At 53.3% G+C, this 25,092-nt stretch overlaps 1 protein-coding gene across 1 annotated transcript; it reads right to left on the bottom strand.

Moving 5' to 3' along the window:
* Positions 1–3,719: 3,719 nt before the first annotated feature.
* LOC137464014 (olfactory receptor 14J1-like) lies at positions 3,720–4,451 on the bottom strand (the record flags this gene model as incomplete). Its single annotated transcript, XM_068175346.1, has 1 exon — positions 3,720–4,451. A coding segment is annotated over one exon (732 nt), but the record flags the coding sequence as incomplete, so codon positions are not given.
* Between the last annotated feature and the right edge of the window lie 20,641 nt (positions 4,452–25,092).

Raw genomic sequence — 25,092 nt, 5'->3', positions numbered from 1 at the left:
CTGTATTGAGTTCCCAGCAGATGTCCAGCAGATTGAATTCACCTACAAGAACAGGGGCTGATGATCCTGAAGCATTCTCTAGCTGCTTATAGAATGAGTTGTCCACCTCTTCTTCCTGGCTGGGTGGATGATAACAGACTCCCAGTAGGATGTCAGCCTTGTTGGCCTTCCCCCTAATTCTTACCCATAGACATGCAACTCCATCATCATTAGTTTCAACATTTGTAGCATCAAAAGCCTCCCTAATGTAAACGGCCACCCCTCCACCTCTTCTCCCTTTCCTGTCTCTCCTGAAGAGCTTGCAGCCATCCAGTGCAGCGCTCCAGCCATGTGAGTCATCCCACCCTGTTTCTGTGGTGGCAATTACATCACAGCTCTGCTGCTGCACCATGGCCTCCAGCTCTTCTTGTTTGTTACCCATGCTGTGTGCACTGGTGTACAGGCACCTCAGCTGGGCTGCTGATTTCACCCCTAACTCAGGCTTACCACCCATGAGCCTGCTTCCAGAAAACCCAGCTACATCTCCCTCCCCCTTCAGACCTAGTTTAAAGCCCTCTCAACAAGTTCTGCCCATTCATGAGCTAAAATTCTTCTGCCCTTCACAGAAAGATGGAACCCGTCTGGTCCAAGCAGGCCAGGTGCTGTAAAAGTTGCCCCATGATTAAAGAATCCGAAATTTGGCCAATGACACCAACCCTTGATCCACTCATTGATAATGTGAGCTCTCCTACTGCTTTCACCGTTTTTGTCAGACTCCAGAGGGACTGAGGAAAAGACTGTCTGTGCCCCTGTCCTATTAACCACCTGACCCAATGCCCTAAAGTCCCTTTTAATTGCCCTGACACTCCTCTTTTCAATCTCATCACTGCCAGCCTGGGGTATCAGCAGTGGGCAATAATCAGAGGGCTGAATCAGCCCAGGCAGTGTGTCAGTGATATCCCGTACCCGGGCCCCAGAGAGGCAGCAGACCTCCCTGTGGGGTGTGTCTGGTCGACATATGGGGCCCTCTGTTCCCCTCAGGAGGGACTCACCCACCACGATTACCCTTCTTTCCTTTTTGATGTTAGAGGTGCTGATCTGTCTTACAGATGAATCATAATTGGGAGGCTCACTGGGCAGATAATTTTCTTCTAAACCATCTGGCTGACTCTCCAGATCCAGGGGATCATACAGAATCTGAAGGGGCACCTGGCTTGGGAGAGGGGGTTGGGAGGGATTTTTATTATTACCTCCTCGAGTCGGTACCCACTCCCACTCCCCTTCATCAGCCAGGTGTCCTTCTATAGCCTGACAGTGGGAGGTGTGGGAGACAGCGGGAACCAAGGAGAGCATTGCTGCACTGCCAGACCTCATGGAACCAAGGATCCATTGTGACACTGCAGGGCCCTGGGGCACCACGGTGCCATTGTGACACTGCAGGGCCCAAGGATCCAAGGGACTTTGTGACACCAAAGGGACATTGTGACACTGGGAGGCCTCATGGAATCATGGAGACCATTGGGACACTCTGGGTCCCCATGGAACCGTGGTGACACCAAGTTGGCGGGGAGTGTGGATCTGCTGGAGGGAAGTAGGGCTCTGCACAGGGACCTGGACAGGCTGGATCCAGAAACCAAATCCAACAAGGTGAGGTTTAACAAGTCCAAGTGCTGGATCCTGCACTTTGGAAATAACAACCCCTGCAGCGCTACAGGCTGGGGACAGAGTGGCTGGACAGTGCCCAGGCAGAAAGGGACCGTCAGGGACTGATGGACAGCAGGATGGACATGAGCCAACAGTGTGCCCAGGTGGCCAAGAAGGCCAATGGCTCCTGGCCTGGATCAGGAATGGTGTGGCCAGCAGGACAAGGGCAGTGATTCTTCCCCTGTGCTGGGCACTGGTTGGGCAGCACCTTGAATGCTGTGTCCAGTTCTGGGACCCCCAATTTAGGAAGGACATGGAGGGGCTGGAGCGTGTCCAGAGAAGGGCAACAAGGCTGATGAGGGGTCAGGAGCACAAGTCCTGTGAGGAGCGGCTGAGGGAGCTGGGGTTGTTGATCCTGGAGAAGAGGAGGCTCAGGGGACACAAGGCGGTGTCAGGGCACAGGTTGGACTGGATGATCTCCAAGGTCTTTTCCAGCCTTGCTGATTCTGGGATTCTCTGAAACCACCCTTGGAGCAGTTGCAGGAGGAGCCCTGGGCCTCCTCTTCAGAAGCTCCAGCAGCCCAGGTCCCTCAGCTTCTCCTCACAGCCCCAAAGCCCATCCTGTCAGTCCTGCAGAGGCTCTGCAGCCCCTCCTCACTGCCCAGATCAGGCAGCCCCACAGCCAGACACAGCAGCCCAGATGTGCCCCCCTGGCCTGGGCTGCCTCTGGCAAGGGAGCAGCGCAAGGCACTGCAGAAGCCTGCAGACAATTCCTGCAGCACTTGTGGGATGATCCTGCTCCCCAAGGGACGATCCCATGGTGCCAAGTCAGGAACTGGAATGGGGGAGTGGGGCCAGAGAGGAAAGGGCAAACTGGGATGGGCTGTTTGCAGGGGAGGGAACAGGAGTGGGCAATGGGAAGAAATTTGTAGCAGAAAGAGCAAAGAAAGCAAAGGAGAAGCCAAGGAAATGCTCAGGGCAGTTTGGGGGTGGCTGCCAGGCAGCCCTGGCTCTGAGCAACAGCGTCTGCAGTGGGACAGGAAACTCCCAGCTGATGGGAGCAAACTTTCTGGCTGACTGCAGAGGCCAGGACAAAGCTGAGTGGTTTCCCTGGCGTCCCCAGCCCTTCCTGGCCCCAGGGGCTGATGGCATTTGTGCTCCCTCAGGTTCATGTCCCCACAGCAGCAGCATGGGGGTGCTCCCGCCTGCTGTGTGCAATGCAAACAGGGGCTCCTGAGCCAGCGCTGCCGTGGCTGTGCCTGCAAGGATGCGGCACCTGTGTGAGCTGGGGGAGAGGCCAGGGCTGCAGAGGGGGGATGTTGTTGGCAGCTCCATCAGGACGCTCTGGGTCGCTGCCCTGGGCTGTCCAGCGCACTGGGGATGGATCAGCCCCTGCTCTGCTGCTCCTTCCCGTCTCCCCCAGGGCCCTTGCAGAGCACCAGCCATGCTGTTTGCCCCCAGCCTGCCCACAGCCAGCCTGGGGCTGCTCACGGGGGTTTTCTGTGCTGAGCATTGGCCTGGCCGTGTTCTTGAGAGAGCCTGGGCAAGGAGCCTGGAGCCCCCAGGCCCTGGCCTGAGGCGTCAGCGCTGCCCCAGCAGTGCCCATGGGCTGTCCCTGCTGCAGCCCCGGCACTGCCACCCCCAGGACTGTGCCCGGCCCCGAGAGCACTCAGGCCCTGCAGCAACACCAGGGCCACCAGGGCAGCGGGGCAGGGCCACGGGAGCAGCACTGGCAACACCAAGTGCTGCTGCTGCTGGGCACAGCTGCTGTGCCAGCACTGATCTGCCCCAGCTCTGCACACAGACATTGCTGCTGCAGCTCCAGAGAAGGCAACAAAAGGGCATCTCTGCAGAAAACTTTGCTGGGACATCCTTGAGTTCCTTTAAAGCCACCAAGATCGCAACCCCTCATTGACACAGTCTGTAGCCACAGGGAAGGTGGAGAGAAACAAAATGAGAAATGGCAAAAACAATGACATTTATTTGTGGACTATATTTAAAAAACAAAAGAAACAAAAACAACCTCCAAAACAAAACCAACAAGATGTATCAAAGATGACTTTTATTACAATTTTTTGCAGAAATTGGCCAGCTGTTTAATGTTCCTGAAACCATCCAGTCATCAGTGTCCACACTTCAGCTTTGAGCTCCTGGTTCCTCAGGCTGTAGATGAGGGGGTTCAGGGCTGGAGGCACCACTGAGTACAGAACTGACACTGACAGATCCAGGGATGGGGAGGACATGGAGGGGGGCTTCAGGTAGGAAAATGCCCCAGTGCTGATAAACAGGGAGACCACAGCCAGGTGAGGGAGGCAGGTGGAAAAGGCTTTGTGCCGTCCCTGCTCAGAGGGGATCCTCAGCACGGCCCTGAAGATCTGCACATAGGAGAAAACAATGAACACAAAACAGCCAAGTCCCAAACAGGCACTAACTGCAAGAAGCCCAAGTTCCCTGAGGTGGGATGTGGAGCAGGAGAGCTTGAGGATGTGTGGGATTTCACAGAAGAACTGGCCCAGGGCATTTCCATGGCACAGGGGCAGGGAAAATGTATTGGCCGTGTGCAGCAGTGAATAGAGAAAGGCACTGGCCCAGGCAGCTGCTGCCATGTGGGCACAAGCTCTGCTGCCCAGGAGGGTCCCGTAGTGCAGGGGTTTGCAGATGGACACGTAGCGGTCGTAGCACATGATGGTCAGGAGGGAATACTCTGCAGACATGAAGAACACAAAGAAAAAGAGCTGAGCAGCACATCCTGTGTAGGAGATGGTGCTGGTGTTCCAGAGGGAATTGTGCATGGCTTTGGGGACAGTGGTGCAGATGGAGCCCAGGTCGCTGAGGGCCAGGTTGAGCAGGAAGAAGAACATGGGCGTGTGCAGGTGGTGGCCGCAGGCTACGGCGCTGATGATGAGGCCGTTGCCCAGGAGGGCAGCCAGGGAGATGCCCAGGAAGAGGAAGAAGTGCAGGAGCTGCAGCTGCCGCATGTCTGCCACTGCCAGCAGGAGGAAGTGGCTGATGGAGCTGCTGTTGGACATTGGCTGTGGCTGCACATGGGGACCTGTTCATGGAGAAAGGACAGAGAAGAGTTAGAGGAGATACCTGAAACCAACATCAAAGCCATTTCCCATATACCCTCCCTTGGAACACACAAAGACACCTTTTTGTGTTCAAGAGTTCTGGGGTTTTCTTCTTAAGCTCCCCTATATCTGTCCTCTTATTTTTGGATATCAGAATGCCTCAGCATTTCTGCTGTGCTTAGTGAAAAACCAGACATGTTCTGTGAGGCAAAGTGATGAGTGTGGACTGAGGGGAGATGGTCTGTCATTCTGACCTCTTCAGAATTTCTGTGGGTTTAAGCTTTCCCCAGGGGAGGATAATAAGCTTCCCACATTTCCCCTAAAAAACCCTGAGGTACTGCCGAGAGGAGATGGATCCACCACAGCCCAGCTCCACATTTGTAGCCAAGGACTCACGTTGCTCATTTCACCAACCCAGCAGCATTTTCAGTGTCAGAACACCTCTGCCTTTCCCCATCAATCTTATTACTCAGAGATACTCTAGGACAGGTTTGCACCCTGGATTGAAGCTCCCAGCTTGGACTGGAATCTCAGGGAGACTTCCAAGTGTCCTTCTGATGGCACTGGATGCAGGGAGATGCAGCTCCTTCCCTGGCTGCACTGACAGCATTGCCCAGAGCCGGGCACTGGGGACAGCTGTGTCACCCTGAGCCAGCTGTGCCCCCTCCCAGAGCCCCCAGTGCTGGGCAGCTGCTCCCAGCCCTGTGCTCTGCAGAGGGAACTGGGCCCGGGGCTGCAGAGCTGCCCCACGGCTCTGCTGCAGCTCTGCCTGCACAGGAGGGGCTGCACGCCTTGGAGCCCCGGCCCTGAGGGCAGAGGCTTGGCTGGGGGGACAGGAGGGAGGGGGCTTGTTCAGAGGGAGGGGCTGCACTGGAGGGGATCCTCTGGACATCTCTAAACTCTCCCTGCCACAGCATTTCTGGGTTTTGCTTTCTCTCCTTCCCTGATCTTCTCTCTGCTTCCTGGGGATTTTCCACCTGCAGGTGTTTCCCTGTGCCTGAGCTCTCCCTGCCAGCACTCACAGACCCCAAATCTCTGTGCACTCTCCTTGGCCTGACAGAACCCTGCCTGTTTGCAGGGCACTGGCTGGGGGCAGGTTCTGTTTGCAGCTTGGAGAAAGGACAGCTCAGACTGAGCCTGATGGCTCCAGCAGAGGTGATGCTGGTGCTGTCCATGGGCAGAGTGGCTGCAAGCACATTAGGGATCTCCTGTGAACCTATTGGTCACAAAAAATAACAGTTTGGATGTCTCAGGCACTTGTCAGAATTCATCGTCAATACTTCATAATAATCCTTTAATATTTATCCCTCCATCCCTGCCATTCAACAATAGTAGGAAACAGAATTAAAAGCCTTTGGTAATTTCCTCATTTTTATCAAAATGCTTGTCTTGGAAACATTCTATGACTGATCAGAGCCCCTCAGCATGTCAGAGCTTCATGAGCATTTCACCTCGCCTGCACCAGAAATACTCAGAGTCGTACTCACAGGGTCTGTGGGCATTGGGATGTTCCAGCTGTAGGAGATCACTCCAGGAGCTGCAGCTGCATTGTCCTGCAGCCAGAGGTTCCTGTGCCAAGGGCTGCCAGTGATTCTGCCCCAGGCACTTCTCAGCACCTTCCCAGCCCTGACTGATGGAAGCTCTCTGTGCCTCTGTGCTGTGCCCGGGCTGGCTGCAGACAGTGCCCCAGCCCTGCTGGGCTGGGAGAAGAGCTGCTCATCCAGGGAAATGTGCTTTTGAAGCTCTCCTTGGTTACCAGGATCACCCTCTGGGCCAGGAGCCCAGCCCAGCTCAGCAGCACAGACACAGCACAAGGACTTTAATGACCCTCTGGGGCTTTGTGCTCAGACCCTGAACATCAGGCCCTGAGAGGGAGCTGCAGAAACCTCTCCAGAGCTCCAAGTCAGAATCCAGCTCCAAAGTTTCTTTGACTTTTAATGGGTCCCACTGAGGGACACGACTGAGAAAGTGTCCCCAGGCCCCAGGCAGAGCAGAGAACTGGAGGCACTGATGACAGGTGGGGACAAAGAGAAGCCAAGTCTTGGTGCCCTGTGGCACAGCAGGCTCTGTGCCACCAAGGGCTGTCAGGAGACACCTTGTCCTGAGGCACTGGGGCCTCCTGGCACAGCCCCAGCCAGGCTGGGCACTGTCACCCCCTTGTCCTGCCCTCAGCATCCCCCCCTAGCCCACATCCCAGTGGCCTCAAGGATCTGCTGGAAGGAGTCCCTGGGGAGCCTTGCTCAGGAATGGCCCTGGGGGCTCCTTCATGCTCCACGGGACTGCAGGTTTTTAAAAGCACTTTGGCTTTGGCTTTTGCCTTGGAGTCTCTGAGAGCTTTGTGCAATCATGGCCCCAATTATCTGCTTTAACGAGTCCCTTGAGAGCTTTGCACTGACACTCAGTGGGGCTCATTGATGCTTTGAGATACTCAACTTTTGTAAGGTACTTTGGATTGTCCTTTCCATACTGAGAGGGTTTTGTGCCATTTTGAGTCTCTGAGAGGTTTTTGTACTCTCCTGGCCTCCAATTCTCTCCTCCAAGGAGTCCATGAGGAGCCTGTGTTGGGGATGGACCTCAGTGGGACCCATTAATGCTTTGAGACACTTTGGGGTTTTCTTCTGACTTTGACTCATGGAAAGGTTTGTGCAATCTCCTCTCGGGCCCTGAGGTTCAAGGGCTCAGCTTTAAATGCACCACGGGGCTCATGAGAATCAAACAAATCTTGAAAAAACATGACTGTGCCTTAATTTCGCTCTTGTCTGAGGCAGTTCATTGGGAAGTTTCTGTATTGGTTTTGGTTCGCCAATTTGAGATTGGCTAATTACCAGTGCACTCACTAGAATATACTTAGTCATTTCCTGCTCTGAGATAAGATTAGGAGAAAGGCAAAGTGAGCTCAAAACTTTAATAGGGTATAAAGAAAAGTTTATTAATAGTCACTAAAATAAAGAGTAATAAGAATCAGAACAAAAATTTCAGAACACTTCCCCTCTCCATACAACCTGACAATTTTGTAAAGAGACAAAACCTAAAATTTCAGTCAGTTTACCACCCCTAGAATAGTCTTTCTTCAGCTCACTTAGGGAGAGAAGTTCCTCTTGTAAATGTTATGGAGACTTCTCCACAAGACAACAGTTATCTCATGGCTTTTCATTTCCATGAATAGCAGCTGCCTAGGAAAAATCTATAATTGTGAAGTCCCTCCCATTTTTTCACAGCTTTTCCCACAGCTGTGTTTATGGACCATGCCAACTTATGGGGTATTAGTTTACAGATGAGCTGTTTAAGAGCAAAGGTTCTCTTCATCTATTTCTGAAATCATCTTCATCTCTGGAAACAGAGGTCTTCTTCTTCTCTCCCTGGGGGCATAGGTTCTCATCACTCTGCTGTCTTTCATTGTTCAAACTTCTCATGGGATCACAGCTACTGCAACATTTGCTCACTTTAGCATGGAGGCCTTTGCTGAACAAGGCATCTCCCGATTCTTTTCAATGTGTTATAGAGAAAAAGAGAGTCTGATGTATCAATTACATCCTTCTCCATTGCTTTACCAGAGGATTTCAGCCCCAAGATCAAGGCATCTCCTCATCCCTCCTATCTGGGCCTCAACTTCCTCTTCACTGACCTCGGTGTCTTCATGTTGCTCCTGTGTGTGCCTGCACTTTGTCCTTTTCTCTCACTCGAGGGAGGATGGAAGCACTGGAAGAGTCAATATCTCAGCCGGGGCCTGCAGATGGTTCCGTGACCCCGGCCGGGCTCGGTACTTGCGGCCGGAGCTGTTTTACCATGGAGGTTTCTGCAGCAGCTGCGCTGGGGCTGTGTCAGGCTGGGCCGCGCTGGGGCAGGGCCAGGATCTCAGCAGCCAGGCCAGAGCACAGCAGCAGCACGGCCGGGGCCCATGGCTTCTCCTCCCCTGCCCGCTGGTTGCGGGGGAACCCCAAGGGCGGCAGAACCTTGGCCGAGCCGGCCCGGCCCGGGGCTGCTCCTGGGGCCCGGCGGATCCTGGCTGGGCCCGGGCTGGCGGCGGGGCAGGGCTCGGTAGCGGCCAGATGTCAGCAACCGCAGCCACGGCCCGGCCCGGCCTCGGCCCCGCGGCCTCCCCTGCCCTGCCCGGCAGCCGATGGGGCCTGGCGGCTCCCTGGGAAGGGGCCCGGCCCCACGGCAGGAGCCGCCCGGCCTGGCCTGGCTGAGACAGGGGCTGGGCCGGCCTGGTCACCTCTTTGCTGGCCAGAAGGGAAACAGACCCAGCCAGGCTTCTCCATCTTTAACTTGTGTCTTCACAGAGGCGTGTGCAGTTTCCTTAGAGGTTTAACAGATTGTCAGCTCTCAAAGCTAATTACTGATTGGTTTTTTGTCAGACACCGAGGAAACTGCTAGCAGCTTCTCTCAGGACATCACTTCCGTGATGCAAAACCACAACAGCACAGAGGCCACAGGGCCACAGGGCCACAGGGCCACAACCACAGGGCCAGCCTGACATGTTTGTCGTGGCTACTTTTGTCTGGGAGCGATCCTTGCATATACGGAATTTGGGAGGCCAAATTCTAATTTAAGCCATGGACCCTGGATATGAAGGCCAGGTTCTTTTCCACAGGAAGGAAGGAACAGAGCCCCACTGTTTCCCCAGGTGGATGAGAGGTTACTGCCAGAGGTCAGCTAGAGCTGACAGTTTTTTTTTCTGAGAGATACCCTTGCATATTGGAAATTTTTTAGGGAGCATAGCAATTTTGGCAATGGGCAGCTGAAAAGAGGGACAGTCCTTTTCCATAGCAAGGAAAGCACAGAGTCCCAGTGCTCCAGGAGCTGATGAGAGGCAGCCCTTGGCATTCCAACATCAGCCAGACCTGTCAGGTGGCCCCTGGGAGGCCAAGCCAGCCAGACCTGTTCCATGTTCCCTCGGTTCCATGAGGCCCCACAGTGTCCCAATGGTCCCTTGCTTCCATGAGGCCCTGAGGTGTCACAATGCCCCCTTGGTGACACGAGGCCCTGAAGGGTCCTAATGGCCTCCATGGTTCCATCAGGCCCCACAGAGTCATAATGGTCTCTGGGTCCATGAAGCCCCGCTGTGTCACCATGGCCCCTTGGTTCCATGGGCTCCAGTGGTGCCACAATGATCCCCTTGCTTCCACGAGGTCCCCACAGTGTCACAGTGATCTCCATGGGAAGGAAAGAACCGAGCCCCAGTGTGGCAGGGACAGCCACCAGAGGCCAAGGCCAGCCAGAATGGATGGTACTGGCAGATTTTGGCTGGGAGCAACCCTTGGATATACAGAATTTTAGAGGTTCAACCCCAATTTCAGACATGGACACCTGGGGGAGGAGGACAAATCTTTTCCATAGGAAGGAAAGCATGGAACACTGGTGTTTCAAGGGCAGATGGGCACCAGCGGCCTAAGGCAGCCAGACCTCTCTGTCCTGGTAGCTTTTTTCTGTAAGCAACCCTTGTATATTGGGAATTTGGGAGGTGGAACCTCAATTTCAGCCATTTCTGCATAGATATAGAAGAACGGTTCTTTTTCATAGGAAGAAAAGCACAGAGCCCAAGTGTTTCAAAGGCAGAAGAGGAGAGAGGTGGCTCCTGGGTGGCCAAGCCAGCAAGACCTGCTTGTCCTGACAGATTTTGTCATGGAGGAATCCTTGAATATACAGAATTATACAGAATTTGGGAGGAGGAATCTCAATTTGGACCATGAACACCTTGAGAAGAAGGGCAGTTCTTTTTCATTGGAAGGAAAGCACCGAGCCCCAGTGTTTTGGGTGAGAGGCATCTGCAGGAGACCAAGGGCAGCCACACCTTTCTTTCCTGGGAGCTTTCACTGGGGAGCAATCCTTGGATGTACAGAGTTTTGGAAGTGGAATCCCAGTTTTGGTCATGGCCCATGGAGGAGAAGGACAGTTCTCTCCCATAGGAAGGAAAGCCCAGGGCCCCAGTGCTTCAGGGCAGGTGAGAAGCAGCCATCGACATGCCAAGGTCTGCTGGACCTCTCAAATGGTCTCCAGGAGCCCCAGCCAGCCAGACCTGTTCCATGTTCCCTTGGTTTCGTGTGACCCCACAGTGTCACATTGGTCTCCTTGGTTCCATGAGGCCCTGCAGTTTCACAATGTTCCCCTTGCTTCTGCAGTGTCACAATGGCCCTGTGCTTCCATGGGGCCTTGCAATGTCACAATGGCTTCATGGTTCCACAAAGCCCTGATGTGTCACAGTGGTTCCCGGGCTCCATGCACCCTCGCTGTGTCACAACGGCTCCTCTGTGACACTGCGGGCTCCACAAGGTCACCATGGACCCTTGGTTCCTTGGGGCCCCCGTGTTCACAATGGTCTCCTTGATTCCATGGGGCAGCACAGTGTCACAACTGACCCATGGCTCCATGAGGTTCTGTAGTGTCACCGTGGTTGCTGTCAGAGGCTGGATGAGATCGATGTCCCGAGACACCTTGGGATGCTCGGAATGCCCGTGTGGGGCCAGGAGCGGGTCAGGCCTTGGTTTGTGGTGGGACAGAGCCCCGCCCCCAGCCCTGGCCTGGCACAGCTGTCAATCACATGGAAGGGGCGGTGTTAACCCAGCTCTGATTGGCTGAGCTGTCAGTCAATCACACAGCAGGCAGGGATAATCCAGCTCTGATTGGCCCAGGTTTCAGTCAATCACACACCAGCAGCTGGTGCCTAACCCGACTCTGATTGGACAAGCAACTGGCAGTCCCACCCCAGGGGCGGGCCCATGAAGGCCCAGGGGCTTAAAAGCCGGAGCACGAGGCCAGCCCATGGTCTGGATCCTGCCTTCTCCTGGGGTTCCTCTGTTAATGATGCTGGAACCTGAGCAGGTGGTGCCTTTGTGTGTGTCTTTCTATAGATCTTCTGTCTTTCTGTTCTCTATTTCTTCTTCTTCTAATCCTGCTTACCTGGAACATTTTTGGGTAACTTATCATCGTAAGGGTTAAAGGTTTTTAGGTAAAGTGGGCTAAGTTAACAAAGTTAATGCTATGGTAAGAGTTTTATGCTGAAGTGGATGTTGTATGAAACCCTTTGCTCAAGTTCTTTGATTGTCTATATTTTGTCAGTAAAATTTTGTGTCATTTTGATGTCTTAGCTCCATTGGTTAGAGCATGGTGCTGGTATCACCGAGGTTGTGGGTTCCATCCCTGTGTGGGCCATTCACTAAAGAGCTGGGTCTCTTCCTACCAAGAAAACTCTTTCATCTGGCCATGGTGAGAATATCTGGTTGGTGTTTCTCCTGTACAACAAACTCGAATAAAGAAACCTGTGGTGACCCCCAGCATTTCAGTGTTCTGGGGTGTTACAGCCCTGCAGGCTCACAATGGCCTCTTGTTTCCATGAGGCCCCACAGTGTCACACCAGCCCCTTGGCTTCATGAGGATCTGGAGTGTCACACAGGTTTGTGACATTTGTCCTTGCTGCCCCTCAAATCCCACTGTTGAGAGCTGGCATGAAAAGTGCTGCATGCACAGCGGAGAGTCCTGGAAGGTGCTGGCAAGAGCGTCCTGCGGGAACAGGGCTCTGGGCTCTGGGCTCTGGCTGGAACAGCCTGGTTTTGCTGCAGTGACCACAGGCAGGAGTTGAGGCAGGTGAAGAGGCAGCGGGCAGCTTGTGTTTGTAGAGGGCCTGGGGCTGCCCCTCTGAACCTCCACCTGGAAACGCACTTGGGAGAATATGAGCTACAGCTGGAGTGCCTGTCCTGAAAGGACCTGAAGTCATTCAGCCTTGCCAGCTTTTCTTGAGAGTGTGTTGGTGTTCCCCAGGACAGCTACACATTTGGGGAAATGCCTTTGGAGGAAAGTACTTCCCAGGGAGCTCCCAGTGAGGCAGGTGCAAGTGTCCCCCTTTGGCTCTCTGTGGTCCTTTCACTGCCTGAGGCCCGTTGCACTTGGCAGAGTGGCAGGTCAAGGGAGAAGGCTGTGAAGAGCAGGTTTGGCATCCTCCTGGACCTGTGGAGACCAACCCAAGCACGTGCAGCAGGGTGTGTTCCCCCCTTTGGACAGAGGCGTGAGCAGGAGCATCTCTGTCCAGCCGTGAGCCCCAGAGCTCTCTCTGAGAGCTGTGAATTAAAAGGCCTTTACACACACACTTTTCACATCTTCCCCGTCTGCTGTGTTTCAACTCTTGGCAATGTGCATGTGGCTCTTGCTTGGTGGAAGCTGCTGTGGCCCAGGGCCAGCACAGAGCTGGGCTGGGTGGGCCAGGCAGTGTGGAGAGTCTTGGCTGATCTTGGTGTGCCCCTAACCTCAGAAAAGGCTGGGAAGGTTTGCCTTCCAAGGCGTCCTGCTCATTGGCTCTCCCTGTGCACCCTGGAGAGAACAAGGTAGGCATTTCTGGCAGCTGGGCATCAGCAGACCTGAAAGTGGGGGTGTGTTGTGGAGTGAGCCCAGCTGAGATACCCTGAGAGGAGCCCAGTGCTCCTTGCTCCCCTGTGCTGACACGTGAGTGTTTGTCTGGTTTTGGGATGGCCCTGGCTGTGTGAGGGGTGCTACGTGGACACGAGACAGCTGGTCCTGTCCCGCTGGGTCCCAGCAGTGCCTCACAGCAGTCCTGCAGCCACGTCAGGATGCTGGCCAAGAGAGGTCCTGGAAGCTGAGGCAGCTGATTTTAAGCTTGTGCAGGTGCCTACAGGCCAAGGCCAACGGTGTTCCCTCAGGATACAGCAGTCCTGAGGGGTCTCCCTCATTCAAACAAATCAGCAGACAAATGCATTGTCAGCCAAAAGCCCTTTTATTGACCTGGCAGGAGGGCAGGGGTCTGCACTCACTAAAGTGTTTCTTTGCCACATACAAATTTCAGTGGGTTGATGTAGGCCTTGTATCAAAATCACCATCCATCTTTACACAGCTGAGGTGATTCCATAGGCAGCGGGTTGGAAATACATTGTGTCAGATTCCCATACTTGAAGCTGATGTCCAGGCCCTGGCCAGGAGCGGTCTCCATGCCCCAAAGCAGCACAAAGTCTTCCTCAGGGCTTCCCTGCACAGGGCTGATTCCACACTTGCCCTTAGTTCTTCTGGTAGACTGTGTCTAAAGCTTTTTGTCAGGTCACTCTCATGTCAAGTTAGGCCAGACAGGTTTTTGTTATGCTAACCGGTGCTAAGTACTTAGGTATGTCTGTGCTAATTACTTGTTTACTCATGTGAATTGCTTGTGCTTACTTATGTCAAACCGAGGCCTTGTTCCATCCCCAAAGGTGCCTGAGGCCACCCGCTCCTTGTGGCACCAGTTGCTTTCCTGTGGAATGTTCTCCCTCCCCAAGAGTAAAGAGGGAGCTGCAGAAAGAGCTTGCCAGGCTGCTCTCCATCCTTTCCCAGCACTCCTGGTGAAGTGGAGAAGTCCGAGCTGAGCGCAAAGGTGCAAATGGAACAGCCGTGCACAGCAAGGCTCGGTGGGAAGGATGATCCAGGATCCATAGGCCTGGCAGCCTGAGCGTGCTCCAGGGGAAGGCCTTGGAGCAGATTATCCCGAGTGCCATCCCACGGCACCTGCAGGGAACCAGGGCGTCTGCTGGAGGGTGGGAAAGCTCTGCGGAGGGACGGGGACAGCTGGGGCTCCTGGCGGGGTGTTGAGGGCTTCTGTGTGGGAGTTTGGGGGGCTTGGTGCTGGTGGGGTGTTGGAGAAGGAGTTGTCTGGAAGGTGAGAGGTCTAGGCTGGAATTTGAGTCAGTTTGAAGGCAGCATCTGTGCTTTGGCACAGCTTTGGTTAGGGAGGGCAGAAAGAATATCTGTGACATTTCCTCTTCATGGTCCTGATTCTCCTGCAAGGAACAAGAGGGGAGAGCTGTACTTTACTGGCCACTCAAATATCTGTACCAGGGGGAGGATTAGCCCTTTTGCCATCTACTCAATTCTTTGAGCTACTTTTCTACCACTGAGTGGACTTTGATTTCTTGAGAGCTTTTATTCCTTAAGAGAATGAGGATATTATCATCCGTTCATAGAAAACCAAAGAATGGCCCTTGTTTTTTCCCTTTTTTGTGTAGTGCTCTGTTCTGTAAAGTGACCCTCAGTGGATGAGGTTAAGGCAAATGAGTTGCTGCTTTGAGATGGGAAGCAAAATTCCAACTCTTCACCTCCTCAGGCTATCCCTATTCATTTGGGAAGTTTGCAACTTCTTGGAACTACTTGAGTTGAGCAATGGGAAGTAAAGCTTTCCTGAATTGAGGATTCTTACTTGCCAGATTCTTCTGTGCCTTCACCGCTGAGGTGGTTTTGTTCTGAAGGCAATAATTTCAATGAGAAAATAATTTCAGCATGGAGTAAGAGCTTCTGACAGAGACCAAGTGTTGCCAGCAGTTGCTCCAGGTGCTCCTGCCAACAGCCCCTGCAGACAGGAGCGCAGCCCCCAGTGCACGTGGGCTTTGGCTCCCTCTGGCACAGAAGCCCCCCACGGGCACAGGTCTCTGGGGCAGGAGACGGGCACCGGTGCTGCCAGGGCTCGGGGGGTGGCAGGTCTGCTTGGGCAGGGACCCTGCCACACCTGCTGATGTCAGCGCTCCCGGGGCCCCAGGGCTCAGAGCAGCATTCGTGCCCTGGCCCACACGTTCCTTGTCTGTGTCACACCCGCGGGTTTAGGATGGCCACCAGCTGGGACGTGTCCCAAGGAGGCCGTGCCAGCTTCTGTGAAGGCCCCGTGCCCTTCCCAGCGCGGCTGCGTCGGCAGCCCTGGGGGCTCCTTCTGCTGCCCTGAGCCTGCAGAGCAGGGCAGCGTTTGCTGATGGTTTGAGCCGTTCCTAAAGATCCTGTCGGGCTGTCTTAGACACTTGGGGTGAGGGATTCCTTCCAACCTGAGCCAAGTTGGGTGGGCTGGGGGCGGCTCCAGGGCAGGGGGCAGTGTGTGCAGGGGCCCTTTGTGACACGGGGCAGCACGGTCACCGTGGCATGGAACGGGACAGCGTGTCCAAGGGTCCTTTGTGACACGGGGTGACATAGGAGCTGGCGGTGACAAGACCACGCCACAGTGCTCGGAGCACGCGACGGGACAGGACGGGACAGAGAGGTGCCGTGAGGAGCCCCCGCACAGCGCACTCGTTCGTGTCTGACCCGGAGCTTTTCCGAGGCGTTACTCCTGCAGGTGACCTCGAGGCCTGACCACAGGACTTGGTGACCCATGGCCTTCCTGAGGCTGCTCTCCTGCAGGTGTCCTTGAGGGCAGACCGTGGGACTCTGTGCCCCAGAGGCATCTCCCATCCCTGCCACCGGTGCCCTCGAGGCCAGACCACAATCCTCGACAGGAGTCTCCTGTCCTTGTGGCAGGAGCCCTCGAGACCAGAGTGCAGGACTTGCTGTCCTGTAGCCTTCCTGAGGCTTCTCTCTTGAAGGTGCCTTCCAGGCACGACTGCAGGCCTTGCTGACTCGGAGCTTTTCCGAGGCATCTCTTCTGCAAGTAGCCACAAATCCGATCACTGAAATGGAGCAGAGACCCACGAGAGTGCCCAAGCTGGCCTGGGTGGAGGAGAGGAAGAAGACCCTGGAGCTGGCCCAGCACAGGAGACTGAAGAGGTGGTGCAGTTCAAGCCTCAGCAGGAGGGTGAGTGGCAGAGCTGGGCTGCTGGGCTGGTGGCTGCAGCCAGCTTGGCCACATCCCATCCCATGGCATCCCATGGCATCCCATCCAATCCCATCCCATCCCAGCCCATCCCTTGGGCACTTGCCCATGGATAGGACTAAAGAGGGGCTGGGCAGACACCCCACAGTGGCCCTGCTCCATCCCCTGGGGCATCCCAGGGCTTTCCCTGCCTGGGGAGCGCAGGGCTGGGCTGTGTTCTCCGGCCTCTCCCGCCCCGCAGCCCCTCAGCTCAGGCTGCGCTCGCTCTTTGCCAGGTGCAGCTGTGCAGCGCACACAAGAGCAGGAACACACCCGTGGCCTCTTCCACAGAACAGCGCAGGTACCTGCAGCCATCCCCAGCTGGGCTGGGCCTGCTGTCACCGCTCAGCCGAGCACCACGCTTGGAGCATCCCTGGCTTCCTGCCTTTCTCCTACAGCTGGTTTTCAAATTCATCAAAAGGATTCGGGAGGAAGAGACCAGCACCATGGGCACAGGGCTCAGAGCATATTCGCACATCTTCAAAACCAAGACCTGTGCTGCCCTGCTGGATATGCTCGTAGAGGAGGGGTTTTGCAATCCAAAGCAAGTAAGCAGCCTGTGGCCATGGTTTGATCCTCCCAGGAATTGCTTGGCCTCCTAAGCCATGCCTCCTGGTCACTGGAAGCCTTTGAGGCCATGGCAGTGTGGTGGGAAGGGAAGCACTTCTCTGGGGAAGCTGGGGACATTCCTCCCTCTGGCAGCTTTCCAAGTCTCCCCTGCCTTCTCCAGGTGCCTGCCATGGTGAGGTACATCCACCAGTGGCTCATGGCCAGTCAGTTTGCTGAGCACAGGCTGGACAGGGCCCTGCTGGGTCTCACCGAAGAACAGCCTGCTGATGTAGTAATGTGTCCTGGTTTCGGGCAAATTTGGGAGAAAACCTTCAGAAGGAGCCCCCAGAAAGCAAACCCCCACAGCCCCACCCCCACCTGGCTCGGGAAGAATTTCCTCAGAGAGTAGTGGAAACAACCTGTTTATTGAGCAGGCAAAGCACTCCCCAGCACAAAAAAATGAACAACACCAGATGACAAAAACTCTTTCACCACACTGAAGAGGTGACAAATTCAGAAAGTCTCTGCTGGGAGTGGTTGCCCAGTTCTCAGTCTCCGGCACTGGGGATGGCTGCTGCAGGTCACAAAATGCTGGCTCTTGGTGTTTCTTGGTGTTTCCCAGGTCCCAGTCCTGAGCAGGTTGGGATGGTATTCAGGAAAGGTAAAAGAAAAAAAACAGTCCAGGGAAAAAATTGGATTGCCTAGCTAAACTAACTAATAAGCAAAAGCAAGGGCAAAAGCAAAAAGCAGGAGCAAGAGCAAAGTGAAAGCAAGCAAGCCAGCAAGCCCTAGCCTCTCTCCTAGACACAAACTGTGAGGGGAGGTGAGCCGGCTGGTAACAAGACAAAACAAACCTTCACTTTTCGGAGCCAGTCCTAAAGGCACAAATCATAACATCAAGCATAAACAGAACACACGATTGGGGATGCAAGCACCATAACGTCACCCTAGGACATTCCACCCCTTATCTCCGAATCGTCAACATACTACCAAACGTCATGTAAAAACTCCATCAAGTAAAAACTTCCATCTTTCACTTACTCAGACACATTTCCTTCCATCTCACTTGCTCAAACCTTTGACACACATTTCCTTCTATATCTCTTGCTCAAACCTTCAGCATTCACACATTTCCATCTGTCTCAGGTCTGTCTGGTTTAATGTAAAGACAGTGGCAGTAACATCCAGCAAACAGTGATATTTGCATATGAGGCTCGCCCCACAATCAGATCTCCCTGAGGTACACATCGTGTTCTTCCATATTTCTGCATTATTCACCGTGTACAACCTGGTCCCTGAGCAAACACAGTGCCACCAATGGGTTTGTCTGTACTCGCGGCAGAATTGATCCACACTGTCTTCCCTAACAAACCTCTGATATGTGCCACTGGGACTTTATCTTCGTCTACTATATTCAGGGACTCAGACTGGGCAGGACCTCTCCATTGGTGGAACCTCGGGTGTTAACTAACCAGGTGGCCTTTGCTAAATGCTGCTCCCAGTTCTTGAAAGATCCTCCACCCAATGCTTTCAAGGTGGTTTTTAACAGTCCATTGTACCTCTCCACTTTGCCTGCAGCTGGTGCATGGCAGGGGATATGGTGCGCCCACTCAATGCCATGTTCCCAAGCCCAGGTGTTGATAAGGCTGTTCTTGAAATGAGTCCCGTTGTCTGACTCAATCCTATCAAGGGTACCATGCCTGCACAGGATTTACTTTTCAAGGCCCAGGATGGTGTTACGGGCAGTGGCGTGAGGCACAGGGGAGGTCTCCAACCATCCCGTGGTGGCTTCTACCATTGTGAGCACGTAGCGCTTGCCTTGGCGTGTCTGGGGCAGTGTGATGTAGTCAATCTGCCAGGCCTCCCCATACCTGTACTTGGACCACTGCCCACCATACCACAGGGGCTTCACTCGCTTGACCTGCTTGATCTCAGCACACGTCTCACAGTCATTGATAACCTGAGAAATACTGTCCATGGTTAAATCCACCCCTCAGTCTCGTGCCCACTTGTGGGTGGCATCTCTGCCCTGATGGCCTGAGGCATCATGGGCCCATCGAGCTAGGAACAACTCCCCCTTATGTTGCCAATCCAAGTCTATCTTTGACACCTCTATCACTGCAGCCTGATCTACCTGCTCCTTGTTTCGGTGTTCCTCATTAGCCCGACTCTTGGGGACATGGGCATCTACATGACAGACTTTCACACACACATTTTCTACCCAAGAGGCAATGTCTTTCCACTCATCAGTAGCCCAGATTGGTTTTCCTCTATGCTGCCAGTTGGCCTTTTTCCACCTTTCCAGCCAGCCCCACAGAGCATTGGCTACCATCCAAGAATCCATATAAAGGTTGAGCTTTGGTCACTTCTCTCTCTCAGCAATGTCCAGGGTCAGCTGAAAAGCCTTGACTTCAGCAAGTTGACTTGATCCACATTCTCCTTCAGTAGCTTGTGCTACGTGTTGTGTGGGGCTCCATACGGCTGCTTTCCACTTCCAGTTCATCCCTACGATTCCACAGGAACCGTCAGTGAAAACATCGTATCAAGTTTCCTCTGCTGGTAGTTGGTTGCATGGTGCACCTTCTTTAGCCCTTGTCACTTGTTCCTGCTGCTCTCCGTCAGTGAGACCAAAGTTCTCACCAGCAGCCAGTTTGTAATTATCTCCAAAATCCCAGGGCGATTCAGGTTTCCAATCCGGGTGTGCTGCATGATGAGAGTAATCCATTTGCTCCATGTGGCAGCAGTGTCATGGAGGGTAGTGGGAACCTTTCCTTTAAACATCCACCCCAGTGCTGTCAGTCAGGGTGCCAGGAGGAGTGGTGCTTCTGTGGCAATCACCTCGGAGGTAGCCAAGAAGGAGCTATGAACTCCTTCATAGGCAGCCAAGATTTCCTTCTCTGTGGGAGTGCATTTGGCTTCAGACCCTCTGTAATTTCAGCTACAGAATCCCAGTGGTCGGCCTCGAGTCTCCCCAGGCACCTTCTGCCAAAGGCTTCAGGAAAAGCCATTGTTCCCGGCTGCAGAGTAGAGCACATTCTTCACCTCTGGTCCCGTCCTGACTGGGCCAAGGGCAACTGCCTGAGCAATCTCCTGCTTGATCTGGGCAAAAGCTTGTTGCTGCTCAGGGCCCCAGAGGAATTATCGTTCTTCTTGCAGGTGACCAGGTAGGGAGGGCTCACAATCTGGCTGTACTCAGGAATGTGCATCTCCAAAAACCTATGGCACCTAGGAAAGCTCGTGTTTCCTTCTTGCTGGTTGGTGGAGACATCGCAGTGATCCTTTTGGTGACCTCAGTGGGAATCTGACACAATCCGTCTTGCAACTTTACCCCCAGGAACTGGATCTCTCAGGCAAGTCCCTTGACTTTGCTCTTCTTGATGGCAAAGCCAGCTTCCAGCAGAAACTGGATGATCCTCTCTCCTTTCTCAAATACTTCCATTGCCGTGTTCCCCCACACAATGATGCCATTGATGTACTGCAGGGGTTCTGGAGCTTCACCCTTTTCCAGAGCAGCCTGGATCAGTCCATGGCAGATGGTGGGGCTGTGCTTCCACCCCTGGGGCAGTCGGTTCCAGGTGTACTGCACGCCCCTCCAGGTGAAAGCAAAATGAGACCTGCATTCTGCTGCCAGAGGAATGGAGAAAAACGTGTTAGCAATGTCAATAGTGGCGTACCGCTTTGCTGCCTTGGACTCCAGCTCGTACTGGAGTTCCAGCATGTCCAGTACAGATGCGTTCAGCGGTGGAGTCACTTCATTCAAGGCACGATAGTCCACAGTCAATCTCCATTGAGACTTGTGTACAGGCCAGATGGGACTGTTGAAGGGTGAGTGGGTTTTGCTGACCATCCCTTGGCTCTACACCTAATGGATCGTTCTGTGGATGGGGATCACGGCACCTCGATTCATCCGATACTGCCGGCGATGCACTGTCGAGGTGGCAATTGGTACTTGTTGCTCTTCCACCCTCAGGAGTCCTACTGCAGATGGGTGCTCTGATAGTCCAGGCAAGGTGTTCAATTGCCGAATGTCCTCTGCCTCTACAGCAGCTGTGCCAAAAGCCCACCTGAGTCCCTTTGGTTCTTTGTAGTAGCCGTTCTGGAGGAAGCCTATGCCCAGAATACCCAGGGCCTCTGGGCCGCTCACAATAGGATGTTTCTGCCACTCCTTCCCAGTCAGGCTCACCTCAGCTCCCAACAGGGCCAATTGCTGTGATCCCCCCGTCACCCCAGCAATGGAAACAGGTTCTGCCCCCACATGTCCCGATGGTATCAGGGTCCACTGTGCACCAGTGTCAACTAAGGCGTCGCATTTTTGTGGCTCTGATATGCCAGGCCATTGGATCCATACTGTCCAGAAGATCCGGTTTTCCTGTGCCTGTTCCTGGCTAGAGGCAGGGCCCCTCTAACCCTGGTTATTATTTCTATCCTGGGCATACACGGTAGAGGTATCTTCAAGGGGATCTGACAGATCATACCCAGCTGCTCAGTCATGGGAGGTTGAGACTATCTTCACTTTAGTGGAACTCCCTCGGTTAGTGTCCTAGGGTGACATTATGGTGCTTGTATCCCCAGTCGTGTGTTCTGTTTATGTTTGATATTATGTTCTGTGCCTTCAGGACTGACTCTGAAAGTGAAGGTTTGTTTTGTCTTGTTATCAGTCGGCTCAACTCCCCACCATGGTCTGTGCCTAGGGGAGGCTGGCTTGTTTGCTGGCTTGCTGGCTTGCTTGCTTTGCTTTGCTCTCACTCCTGCTTTTTGCTTTTGCTTATTAGTTAGTTTAGCTAGGCAATCCAATTTTTACCCTGGACTGGTTATTTTTTTCTTTTCCCACTCCTGAATACCATCCCAACCTGCTCCAGACTGGAACCTGGGAAACACCAAGAAACACCAAGAGCCTGCATTTTGTGACCTGCAGCAGCCATCCCCAGCACTGGAGACTGATAGCTGGGTGACCACTCCCAGAGAGACTTTCTGAATTTGTCATCTCTTCAGAACGGTGAAAGAGTTTTGTCATCTGGTGTTGTTTTTGTATTGGGGAGTGTATTGCTTGTTAAATAAATGTGGTTTTTTTTCCACTTCTCTCCCAGGAAATTCTTCCTGAACCAGGTGGGGGAGGGGCCGTGGGGGGGTTTGCTTTCTGGGGGCTCCTTCCAGAGGTCTTCTCCCAAATTTGCCCTAATCTAGGACAAATATTTTGGCACCCAACTCGTGGCTCGAGAGAGTGGAAAAAACCCTGTTCTAATCATATTTTGGTTGCAATTACTCTGGGCTGGTACAGAGCAGTTACTGGCTTTGTTGTTTCAAATCATAATGTCTCTTGAGGTGCAGGCCAGCATGTCTCTGGTCCCTAGGGTTTTTGGAGGTCTTAATACCTCTATGGTCCTTAGGTTTATTTTCTTATCCCGAAATAGCTCCGGTATTGTCCCTAATACGTAGTTTTTGCAGTAGAAGGGCACTGACCAGAATATCCATTGGGCTGGGCTTGGTTGTAATGGCTTGCAGGAGGTTTATAAAGGTGCTGGAGTCTGTTCCAGGAATGTTTGGTTCATGGTTATGGTTGTGCACCCAGTTTGTCAGAGGAGAAGCAGGAGATGAGGCTTTTCAGCCTTTGCTTTCCTTCTTCTCCTCTGAATCTGTTACATCCCTATTGGAGAATGTTCAGTTTCCCCTGAATGTTAAAGAGACCATCTTTCTGGTATTTAATTTGGTAAACTTTCTCTATACAGTCTGCAGCTTCTCTAGAATGAGGGCTGAGATTTCTAGAAGGGCTGATGAGACCCCTGACCCAGGAGTAGACCCAGGCGTGAGAAATCCTGAGTGGTGTGGGAAATGGACCAAATCTTAAAGGAGTTTTCTGACCCTATAGTCTGGGACTTTCCATGTGAACAAATTCAGAACCCAGCTGAGGTGGCAAAGTACCTGAAAGAGAAGTGCCATGATACCCCTAAGGAGAAGAAGATCATTGCAGTGAGCTGGGCCCTGGCGTATGCTTATCGCACTCTGCTAGGTCCTGTAGGGGAGCCAACAGAGGAAGGGGGGCAGGGATATAAATCAGCTGCGATCCCAGTCACTCTGGCTGCAGCCAACAGCCCAGGCTCGAAGCCAGCAGCTAAACCAGACTGTAAGCCTCAACCAATGGCTGTTGCTACTAGCACGAGAAGTGGAAAGTGCACAGACAAGACTGATCGATCAGTGGATGACGATGATGATTATGATGCAGGAGAAGGACCCTCAACACCTCCTGACACAAAATCAGGAGTCAAAGAAACTGGTACAAGATCAGAGGCCAATATTGAGTCCTTTTCCCTAAAGAAGCTCCGTGGCCTAAGAAAGAATTACATTCGCTGACCTGATGAGTCTATAATTAGTTGGTTGGTCCATCTTTGGGATGCTGCAGGTGAAGCTACAATTCTGGACGGCACTGAAGTGAGGCATTTGGGATCTCTGTCACATGATCCTGTCATCGACCAAGGAATGATGAAGGGGGGCTAACCCTCACAGCCTCTGGGCACGGCTCCTGGAAAGTGTAGCACAAAGATACCTGTGTGCAGATGATCTTCATATGCAGCAGACCCAGTGGAAGACTATAGAACAAGGGATCCAATGCCTGAGAGAAATGGCAGTGGCAGAGATTATCTTCTCAGATGACACAATAACTAGGAATCCAGACATGGTACCATGTACATCTGTGATGTGGCGAAAACTTGTACGGCTGGGGCCACATGAATGCGCTTCTGCTTTAGCAATAATGAAGCGGGATGAGAAGGATGAGACCGTGCTCAATATGGCGAAGAAGTTCCGGGCATATGCAGATGCTGTGCATGGCCCAACAGACGCCAGAATTGCAGCGGTGGAAACACGTCTGCAGAAATTAGAAGACAAAATAGAGGAGAATCACAAGAAACTCAGGGAGGAGATTAAAGAGGACCTTCTCCAAATCTCGGCAGTACAAATTAGAGGCCCTGGTATCCAACGCAGACGTTCCCCAGATGGGGAGAGAAGGTACACCCCACGAGCTGAGCTGTGGTTCTTCCTGAGTGATTGCGGAGAAAACATGAGGAGATGGAACAGAAAATCTACTGCTGCTCTGGCACAACGGGTGCATGAATTGAAGGAAGGCAAGACCCAGAGAGGAAGTTCCACCAAAAGGAAAGCAGCTCCAGTTGCCCATAGCCAAGCTTCCAGGTATGATGATGATGATGATGACATGTCCGATCTCCTTGAAGGAAACTCTAAGACATATTCCCAAGGAAAGAAGGATAACCAAGCTTAGAGGGGCCCTGCCTCTAGCCAGGTAGAGGCGAGGGAAAACTGTGTTTTCTGGACTGCGTGGATTCATTGGCCTGGCACATCAGAACCCCAAATATAGAAGGCTTTGGTCGATACTGGTGGCAATGCACATTAGTCCCATCGAGACATGTGGGGGCAGAACCTGTCTCCATCGCTGGTGTGACAGAGGGATCACAAGACTTTACCTTGGTGGAAGCTGAGGTGAGCCTGACTGGAAATGAGTGAAAAAAACACCCTATTGTGACTGGCCCAGAGGCCCCATGCATTTTGGGCATAGATTACCTGCAAAGGGGGTATTTTAAAGACACAAAAGGACTGAGGTGGGCATTTGGGATAGCAGCTGCAGTGACACAGGGCGTACAGCAATTGAACACCTTGCCTGGACTGTCCGAGAATCCAACTGCAGTAGGACTTCTGAAGGGAGAAGAGCAAAGGTACCAATTGCCACTTCAACAGTGCATTGCCGACAGTACAGAACAACTCGAGATGCTGTGGTTCCCATCCATAAGATGATTCGAGAGCTGGAGAGCCAAGAAGTGGTCAGCAAAACCCACTCACCCTTCCACAGCCCCATTTGGCCTGTGCGTTAATCTGAAGGAGAATGGAGATTGACAGTGGACTACCATGCATTGAATGAAGTGACTCCACCACTGAGCGCTGCTGTGCCAGACATGCTGGAACTCCAGTATGAGCTGGAGTCCAAGGCAGCAAAGTGGTTCGCCACTGTTGACATTGCTAACACGTTTTTCTCCACTCCTCTGGCAGCAGAATGCAGGTCTCAGTTTGCTTTCACCTGGAGGGGTGTGCAGTACACCTGGAACCGACTGCCCCAGGGGTGGAAGCACAGCCCCACCATCTGCCATGGACTGATCCAGGCTGCACTGGAAAAGGGTGAAGCTCCAGAACACCTGCAGTACATCAATGACATCACTGTGTGGGGGAACACAGCAGCAGAAGTGTTTGAGAAGGGAGAGA

Source organism: Anomalospiza imberbis, chromosome 34 (genome assembly GCF_031753505.1).
Source record: "Anomalospiza imberbis isolate Cuckoo-Finch-1a 21T00152 chromosome 34, ASM3175350v1, whole genome shotgun sequence".
In the NCBI taxonomy this organism is placed as follows: domain Eukaryota; kingdom Metazoa; phylum Chordata; class Aves; order Passeriformes; family Viduidae; genus Anomalospiza; species Anomalospiza imberbis.
This window is presented reverse-complemented; position numbering and strand designations above follow the sequence as displayed.